The sequence below is a fragment of the Sceloporus occidentalis genome, unplaced genomic scaffold (genome assembly GCF_023333645.1).
Source record: "Sceloporus occidentalis isolate IW3139 unplaced genomic scaffold, rSceOcc1.0.p SCAF_169, whole genome shotgun sequence".
NCBI classification, from domain to species: Eukaryota; Metazoa; Chordata; class Lepidosauria; order Squamata; family Phrynosomatidae; genus Sceloporus; species Sceloporus occidentalis.
Genome location: NW_028317149.1, coordinates 968,307 through 978,409, shown reverse-complemented (window position 1 = coordinate 978,409; position 10,103 = coordinate 968,307). Strand labels below are relative to the sequence as shown.

The following is a 10,103-nucleotide window of genomic DNA, read 5'->3' as shown; positions in this document are numbered from 1 at the left end:
GGGTTAGGGAGTTAGAGGGGAGATACTGAGAAGGGGGGTTAGGGAGGGAGGTCTTACTGTGTGTGTCTTACTGTGTTTGTGTGTGTGTGTCTTACTGTGTGTGTGTGTGTCTTACTGTGTGTGTGTGTCTTACTGTGTGTGTGTGTCTCACTGTGTGTGTGTGTCTCACTGTGTCTGTGTGTGTCTTACTGTGTCTGTGTGTCTTACTGTGTGTGTCTTACTGTGTGTGTCTTACTGTGTTCATAGCTTATTCAGTTATTGTAATAAATATTTTAGCCCATTTTTTAGCTCAAAATATTTTTTCCTTTTTTTTCTCCTCTAAAATCTAGGTGCGTCTTATCAGCAGGTGCGTCTTATAGAGCGAAAAATACGGTAGTTAGTAAGTTAAAATATAAGAAACAGATTGAACTAAATAAGTTGGGCACAGTAGACACATATACACAAATAAACATACACACAAAATATACCATAAGCAAGCAACATTGTTTAAAGGATAAAGGCTCCAGAACAGTAAGGCATATTGATTTACCTAAAATAAAATGAAGTATATTTCATGCTATTACTCTTCTTGTTGGGCACAACCGCAATGTTCTCATTTGCTAGTCAGTAGTAGAGTAGACCAGTCAGTAGGCCCAGAGATAGTCCGGGGATTGTATATAGACATGATTATAAAAAAAGATTGTTGTTTATTTTTAAAGTTGATATGTATATATTTGCAGATAATTCATCTCTGTATATTGAGATATATCTCTTAGAAAAGAGTGGTAATTGCTATTTAGCCAAAGTAATATAAACCTTTTGGCTGTGATTGGAAGGCAACTTGTGGAGGGACAGCTCAGATCTCACTCAAAAAACTGAACAGTATTAATGGATGTTCTTGATCTGCTGCTACTCACTAAAATATTAGAAAAAATAAACAGTACATTGGAAAAAAGGCTGCTAAGGATACTACCGACTGTAAAGAATAATTATGTAAATGTCATTGTTAAGAAAAAGTCACAAAACACAAGGATAAACAAAAAAAAGAGATGTTAATGTCAGCACGAAACCAGCAATTGACCTTTTGTGCAATACTACAGTAATAGCGTTTATTACCTAGGGATTGTGTTCTTAAGGACTTCCAGCATAATGGTAATAAAAGTGATGGAAGCTGGGTCAATTTTGGGAAGTCAACAAGACGCTACCCTAGAACAATTGAGATTACTAAAAAAGACATACAAACAAGTTCCTACGTCCATTCATTGCTCATTAAGTCAGAAGGGTTGATAAAAGTCCCGATGTTTTCTATGGAGAAGTGGGTTGTTGGTCTTAAGATCTTACAGCTTATCACTAAATGGTAAAACAAAAAAAACAAAAATTAAAAATATGTAATGCAAATGCTGAGTTGATAGAAAAGAAATGGCTCAATTAAGTTTTCTTTGACAAATAAACATGTCATATATTACAGTGCTAAAATTGTCAGTTGTGACATCATGATAACCCAACACAAAGAAACCTAAGCATTTAAGTAAGGCTGTCCTAAACTGTAACCGTGGTGTGACAGCGACTGACGTTGAAGGCCTACATTACATACACAAATATAAACTATACATATATATTTTACATGGATGTTGAGGGTCAACCATTCCCTCATTCTATACATAAAAAGGCACAAAGTTCAATCTTGATTAAAACATATAAAGATTGATTGTTTTAAGGAAGTCTTAAAAAACAAACAAACATTATCCTTCTCATTACAGAGGTGCTTATTCCATTATCCTCAACAAGGACGTATCCTACTAGAAGGACGTTTTCATAACTAAAGGCACACTGTGGTGATCAATGTCATTCAAAATCTTACATGTCAATCTTAGACAAAACTTCTTTTACGCGGGTCACCAGGTTCTCATGCCGAGATGGATTTTCCTCAATCATCGTGTGAAGTTTAGCCATGTACACATCAAGATTTCCTTGTGTTGCTGTCTCACCAGTACCTAGAATATAAATTGGGAACATGAAAAACGTTGATTGTAGCGGGTTTGTGGAGGGGTTGCACCGAGGAAAAAAATAAAATGTTAAAGCAAAACTTCAGGATGAAAGCAGTTACAGAAAATGTAACAGTACAAAGTGGTCTGCCATTCAATAAGACAAATGTTACTGCTGTTACTAATATTTCTATTAACTAAAACAGCTTGTAAAAGGGCCGATGAGAGTTAAAACAATCCAACTTGCCGACTTTACTATGCATTACGAAGGGCAGTTTATCTAGGTAAAAACATCTGAGTAGTGTATTTTCTACAGTACTTATGCATGATGTAGGGCATGCACATCCACTTCTACAGGAAACGGTCATTGGAGTTGCCTTTTTGTAAGCTAAAATGCTTCAACCCACCTTCAGCGAATAAGCCCTTGTTTGTATTTTTGCACTGAAACACAAGTTTAGAACAAAATAAAACTTTTAAAGTAAACTGATATTTGAAGATGTATTCAGCTTTCTCTCCAGACCCCATAACTACCTACAGAGCCTAACTGTGGACCTTCACATTTCAATTGTTGTAGTGGTTTACTAGCCAGCTAATTAAAATTATGCGAGAAATGGAAATGCCCAGCTTGTTTCACAAGATCCGTTTGCACATTTTATGCTGACGTACACTGAGCAGTGGGTGTGTGAACAATCAGCAGGTGTTTGGGCCGAAGCAGTATTAGTAGTAAGAGATTGGTGGGGATATAGTTCTAGGAGAAGCTGTGAAACAAAGCTTGCAAAAAAGTCTGTATTATATTTACTTATATTTTTGTGGAGTAGTTTTAGAATGTTTGAAAAACATTAAGGGCAAAGTAATCAATGAGCCATTCACCTTTAATATTTGGCTGTAAATCTCAGGCTGATGAAGTCAACACAAGTAAATTAATTGACATTACTTTATTCTGTTTTATTGTGCATTAGCCTTTACATTTCAAATTCAATTTTCCACCTTTTCAGTTTTCATACAAAGTATGTCTTGTTCAGAAAATAAACATTACTCTTTGAGTAGATACCTCAGATGAAAAAGGGAACTTTGATGTAGGCTAAAAAATAATGAAAATGCTGAAAACACTGCTGCCCTCAAGTGTAAAAATCTGCTGAGTGGTTTTAAATAGGAAAAGGAAAAATAACAAAAAAACAAAACACTTGATAAGTACAGAATATCCATGTATTGAACTAACCTGGGATGGGCATGGAGGAGAAACTGGTCAGAAGGATTTGACGAACAGTCTGCAAATGCTGCTGGAGCGTAACAGCTAACTCTTCTTCTTCTGCCAGCTCCTGTTCCAGCAACTCTTTGGTACAACTCATAGTCTCAGTGCGCTGTTGTAATAAAATATTCTGTTTCTCAAACTGCACGTTCATCCTGAGTAGTCGTTTCAGCTCTGCTTCACGGACTGCATAAAAGTGAACACATTAGTGGAATAACATAAAATATCTATGTTTTACTTCTTATACATTACCTATGTTAAGCCCCCCCCCCATAACATACAGTCAGTCTGTATGTTAAATCTCAAACAACCCGACAAACCCATGCATGGGTGGTATCACTGCACTCGGGAGATGTTGCTGAACACACATTGGGGGGTTGTTTGATAGTGACGCATACCAGGAGCTATGAATTCATTCCCGAAGTACAATTTGTGTGGAAAAAAATACAAAATTACATTTTGGCAAAGGCAGGTGGTAGAATCTCATGCATAAAAGGGTTAAAATACCAGCATTTGAAATACTTTGTGGTGTCTAGTTTTCAAAAATATATGGTTTGATGGGGTAAATTGAAGTAGTCAGCTTCAAAGATGTTCCAAAGAGGAGATAGAGGCAGAAAGACCAAATGACCACCTGAATTACACATGTCCCAAAAGTAGCCTTTTACCAGCCAAACAATCTGACAAACCTATGCATGTGGGGTATCACCATACTCAGGAGATGTTGCTGAACACATACTGGAGTGTTGTTTGACAGTGACATATACCAGGACCCTTATATTTATAACTAAATTACAATTCGTGTGAAAAAAAAAATTACTATTAGAAAGTTTGACAAAGTGTGGTTGTATAATTAGTGCATGGAAAGAGTTAAAATACCAGCATTTGAAATACCCTGGAGTGTCTATTTTTCAAAAATATATGGTTTGATGGGGATTAATTGAGTTAACCGGCTTCAAAGATGTTCCAAAGAGGAGATGGAGGCAGAATGACCGGATTTGGAAAAAAAGGTTTGGAAATCATAAAACGCTACTTGTACTTATTGCCCAATAACTTACAAAAAACAGCAAAAAAACATAAAAACATTAGGTATTTCTAAACTCAGGACAAATAGTAGAATCTATTTAGCTATTTTTTTTTACTTCCTTTTGTAGGTGAGTAAAAGATTTTTCAAAGAAAAGTCATAAAAGGTGGGGTTTTTTTCCAAATTTTCACCATGTTTTATTATTTTTTTTTTTTATAGTAAATAAGATGATATGATCAAAACATATGGTATCTGAAGAAAGCCCATCTTGCCCTGAAAAAAACAATGTATAACATGTGTGGGTACACTAAATGGGTGAGGAGAAAATTACAGCTGAACACAAGCACTGCAAAAGTGTTAAAACAGCCTCGGTCCCACAGGGTACAAAAAGAAAAAGTTAGCCCGGCCCTTAAGGGGTTAAAATGATTTTGTTTCAGGGAAAAAAGGTAATGTTCAAAATCTTATAAGATAATTTTCCAGTTCACAAACCTTTATTTTGATTCAAAAACTCTTCAGTAAAAATGGGTACATCACATGTGGGGAATGCATCAGTCTCAAGATCTTTGCTCTAAAAACAGAAAAATATTTCTATATCCAGGACAACAATTAGTAACCAGACGATGAAGGACCCCAGAGGCTGAATTTAGCCTCTTGTAAATATTGGAATGCCTACTCCCCAAACACCAAATAAACCAAAAACACTAATACGATAAATACTATAACATGTTTTAAAGATACTTAAGACACGGGTAAACCATGCCATATTGACATCTGATCTGTATGACAAAAAGAGAACAAAGCTGACAGATAAGAACTATGTAAAAGGCATGCTTGCAGTTACTACTTTACTCACGTTTTGTGCGTGCCCATTCAACAAGGTGGTAACATGGGTGGACACGTTGGTTTCCTCTAAAGACAGAACCAATCAGATTAAAAACTACCAACTAAAGTCAAGTATACTCTAAATTAAATAGTTTCTTTAATTATCAAGTTTGGCTTTGAAATGCAGCTTGTCACATTCAAGACTATTCTTGATTCAATTATAATTACATACCGCAGATGAGGAGCAGTGGGTAAGTAACAGAACACATTGCACTCTGCGGTGAATACCCCTACTAGTTAATCATATTTATGGGGAGCTTCAGATGCCCCAAAATATATATCAGCTCAGGAAACATACCAGCAACAGAAGAACAACAAGTGAAGCAGTCTGCTGACCTTTTTTAATCTTTTTTGCCTGGACCTTTTCTGTGCACACCTTGTATGCTTCAGACTGTTGGTACTCCCTGAGCTCCTTCATGTACTGCTGCTTGTCCTTCTCTGCTTCATCAAGATATTTCTATAAAACAGAGCATTTTAAAAGGATGACCTAATGTCTCTGACAGTCCTGCTGTATAATAATGCACATTAGAGTACTAGAGTAAAAAAATAAAGAATTTGCAGCCATGTAGCTTTTCCTCCTTTTAACATTTCTTGCCACTGATTGGCTGCTTAAGCAATACGTGAAAGGAAATGGAGACTTTATACATGCGCAGTGGGGTCTAAACAGAACCCCTCACACAGTGTTCAGCAGAGTCAAGGCTGGATCTGACTGGAGGGGAGGGTGTGCATGGAGATGCAGTCAGCTGAATGTACCTCCTGAAGGGCATTTAGCTGGGGGCTTGGGGAAAGAGGCAAATGCCTCCATCCATTTGCAAAAAAGACCACCCAACATTTTTAAAGAATCAAGCGATTACACTTCTTCTGTAAAAATTCTGTCATACACCGTCATAGCCAGAGTGTTTAGACTCAAATATATAAATGGCAATACACATAATAAGCATATAAAAAAATATTCTATAAAACATAATGAGAACAGAAATAAATATTAAAATAAAAGGACAAATATGTTTAGTATAAGGGTTTGTGATTGTTTCTGAAGAACAAACCTGTTTCTCTGGTGCTGGCAAAGTGCTCCACTCAGCTCCCAGCATCTTTGTGATTTCTGGAAATGGCAAGTCTGGGTGCCGACTTCTGATCTGTTCTCTGCGTTCATTCAAAAACCTAACATAACCCGTGACTGGGGCTTTGGGTCCATTGGGAAGAACCTTTTTTCTCTTCTTTCCTTTTGGCCACCCCCTCTTCTTAACTGGCTACAAAATCAAAAGAAAAATATTTGAACATCAGCAGATGCGGAAAAAAATTTATAAAGATGTTTTCATATTTCAGTCCCATACATTTCCAAAAAAGGTATGATAAAAACCACAAAAAAATATATTGCAATATATATATATATATATATATATATATATATATATATATATATATATATAATATGTCATGTGAAAAACAAGGAGTACATCTCTTTGAATTCCATGGTTTTACATATCAGGGCATAACAACAATCATCTGCCCTGTAGCAGTTCTAATTAGGTAAATATAACCCTTAGACAAACAACACGTGACATATTACACCGTGTCATGATTTATCCAACAAATAAAACTAAAATGGAGAAGCCATGTGTGAAAAACTAAGTACACCTTATGATTCAATAGCTTGTAGAGTCACCTTTAGCAGCAATAACTTGTAATCGGTTTCTTTTTGACTTGATCATCCACTTGGAGGAATTTTGGCCCACTCTTCTTTACACGTTGCTTTAGTTCATTAACGTTTGCGGGCATTTGTTTATGCACAGCTCTTTTAAGGTCCCACGACAGCATTTTAATCGTGTTGAGGTCTGGACTTTGACGGGACCATTGCATTACCTTGGTTCTTTTCGTTTTCAGCCATTCTGGTGTATATTTGTTGGTGTGCTTCATACAGAAAACGATTACTTCAAGATATTGCTGCTAAAGATGGCTCTACAAGCTACTGAATCATAAGGTGTACTTAGTTTTTCCCAACATAGCTTCTCCATTTTGGCTTTATTTTTGTTGAATAATTCATCATACGGTGTTATATGTCATGTTGTTCATCTGAGGATATATTTACCTATTTTTTAGACCTCTCCATGGAACAGATGATTGTTATGTCCCGATTTCTAAAACCATAGAATTCAAAGTGGATGTGCTTTTTCACACCACTAATATATATATATATCTTGTGCATCCAGATTTCATACAAATTTTAACAAAATTTGCAGAAAGAATGAAATACGAAGACGAAAGATCTCTGAATTTTCTTCTTTTACTCACCCTCATTCACTCATGCTCTTTCACACTCTCTGTCCCCCTACCTTCGCCACCTTGCATCTTCTTGCTCCTGAAAAACCATACATAGCCTTCTAGTGAGCTGCCGCAAAAGGGGGGCAGGCTCCAGGCACACCTTCTTCCCTGATTGAAGTTACAGAGCTGTCTGCGTGGCTCCGCCCTTTTGCAGAAGTTCCACAGAGAGACCAGAACAATGCACAGAGATTCATGGAAAAACAAGTGCAGAAATGCCTCTCATTCTCAGGAAGTCTGTCTCCATTACTCTTGACTCAGAATTGGCCATGTAACATGGCACACTGAAATGATTAAAAAAAAATCAAAAAAAAAATCCATTGCTTTATACTCTTGTCTAGCCACAGCTACAAGAGAAAAAAACATAAAAAATGAAATATGCAAAAGAGCTTCCAGGAAACCCTATCACCCAATTGGAGAAACAATGGAGAGGTTGTGCCCAGAGGCGCTGCCCTTTTGTCCGAGTTCACTGGGAGTCCAGTTATCCAAGACGCAGACAAAGAACTCCTTTTGGAGCAGCGGACAAAGAAAGAAGACAGAAGAACAAGAAGATGCAAAAGAAGAAGCAGGGCTGCAAAGCAAGGAGATGGAGGCACATGGAAGCGGTTGGCGGAGAAGGTAGCGAGAGAGTGAATGAGAGTGTGAGCGTGATTAAGGGAATGGATGAGTATCTGTGAATAATTAGTATCTGTGAATGAATGAGTATATGAATGAGTGTGTGTGATAGCATAGATGTGTAAGTGAGGGGGTGGTTGCATGGCATAGGGAGGCTGTAATCACACTCCTATCATGCCCATATATATATTAACATTTTTATTTAATTGTTTTGTCGAATTTGTTGTTACACTTACTTTTATAAAAAGTGTGGGGGTTTTTTTTTTGTCATTTTCGGTTTCGGACCAGTGAATGCTGAATTTTTTGGTTTCGGTCCAGAATTTTCATTTCAGTGCACCCCTACTTCTAATATATATGTATATTTGTATCTGTGTCACAACAGTATCCACTACTTAACAGATGCCTATATTACCCTCATACAATACTTGGTTTGGATATTAACTTGTAGTGTGCAAGTAGTCCATACAACACATGCACAGCATAAACACAATGCCTGCTCACTTAATGGTAATAAAGGCAAATTACACAAAATGTATAAAATAAAAAAAGATAAACTCAGGAGCTTTACCTCCTCCTCATTCCCAGCATTCTTGTCTCCACTAGTTCGTGGCATCTTCACTTTCTCTTGTTTGATGGCCACAAGAAAATTTCCTCCATGTGTCTTAGTTACATGATTCCTGAAGTAAAAGTATAAATCATAATAGGTGGAACTATCCCTGTACAGATGCAGATATTGAAAATACCAAATGTGATTAGGATAATAAGGGAAGCAATAAATAAAAAGTTGCCGTATGTTGCAATATGCAAGATAATTATTGCACTCACAAAACTCCTGTCAGAGGTCTGGCTGTCTGTGCCATTATTTTTCAAATTAAGTTCCTGTTGGGAAAACAAAGAAAAATAACATCATCATCATCATTATTATTATTATTTATATAGCGCCAACAATTCACACAGCACTTCTTACAATACATATATTCAAAGGGCCTGACAAAACTAGAACATACGTAAGATAAATGAGGCCCTTTATGTATTTATTTATGTATATAAATAAGCACTTATGTCGTTCATAGTAAATTTAAGATCTCCACTGAAGAAAAGTAAGAGTACTGGTATGAAGGATAAGTTGGCACACACAAGAATGAACAAACTGTAGCACAAGGTATTGGTGCCAAGATCAAAAAAAGATGTACAGCATTAGCAATCAGGTTTAGTGAATAAATAAGTTGGAGCAATCAATCACCAAAAGCCAGAACAAAGTTCAGTAATGTTTATATTTGTTTAATCAGTAAACAAGCACTATTGCCACGTTAAATACATATTGGAGTCTATTTTGCGTGCATTTTACTGCATGCAAATCAGTGCAGGTATTTTTTAATTATTGGATATAGCAAATGAGAATTAGGTCTTATTTAACTTCTCCCTCAGCTGTCTCTACTGAAAGGAGAGAGTATACTTCAATACACTTCTTGCACACGTTCTGTAAAACTCCAGTTCTAGACAATACGACAACCATGGAGCGCATATAGATGGGGAGGAAAAAAACAACAATAGTGCAGTATGTACACACAATAGAAAAATAAATAGGGTATCAGATCCACTCACAAACAAATTGGACAAAGCAGGCTCGTCAGGAATTCAGTAGAATATCAGCAGAATTTAATGGCTTCTAAAATCTATAAAAACAAGGAAACCAAAAATGGTGCAATATCATCACAGAACATGAGTCAGGAGGTCTGGATACACTTACAGTTGGAAGAGGCACAGCTATATAAAAATAGTGTGCAAAAATGCAATGTAAACAAAGACAGTCCCAAGTCAGCTGCTATGGCGATCTGCAAAGCTCTCTCAACGCGTTTTGCCAATTGTTCGTTGGCTTCTTCAAGAGAAAAAAATCAAATCCAATAATATGTGTATTCAGCAAAATACACACAAAATAAACATGGCAATAGTGCTTGTTTACTGATTAAACAAATATAAACATTATAGAACATTGTTCTGGCTTTTGGTGATTGATTACGCCAACGTATTTACTCACTAAACCTGCTTGCTC

At 36.5% G+C, this 10,103-nt stretch overlaps 1 protein-coding gene across 1 annotated transcript; it reads right to left on the bottom strand.

Annotated features, from left to right (window-relative positions):
• Positions 1-1,836: 1,836 nt before the first annotated feature.
• Positions 1,837-8,910, bottom strand: LOC149279369 (SWI/SNF-related matrix-associated actin-dependent regulator of chromatin subfamily E member 1-related-like). Its single transcript, XM_089501269.1, has 8 exons — positions 8,876-8,910; positions 8,619-8,727; positions 6,163-6,366; positions 5,453-5,573; positions 5,088-5,143; positions 4,724-4,802; positions 3,184-3,399; positions 1,837-1,973 (listed from the first exon to the last, which is right to left on the bottom strand). The coding sequence occupies exons 1-8, from the start codon at positions 8,908-8,910 to the stop codon at positions 1,837-1,839; spliced, it is 957 nt and encodes a 318-aa protein (XP_089357395.1).
• Between the last annotated feature and the right edge of the window lie 1,193 nt (positions 8,911-10,103).

Coding starts and splice junctions, on each gene's coding strand:
- LOC149279369 (XM_089501269.1), bottom strand. CDS start 8,910: ATGGCACAGACAGCCAGACCTCTGACAGGAGTTTT. Junction 8,728..8,875: donor AGACCTCTGACAGGAGTTTT/GTGAGTGCAATA, acceptor CTTTTACTTCAG/GAATCATGTAACTAAGACAC. Junction 5,574..6,162: donor TGCCAGCACCAGAGAAACAG/GTTTGTTCTTCA, acceptor TCTGTTTTATAG/AAATATCTTGATGAAGCAGA.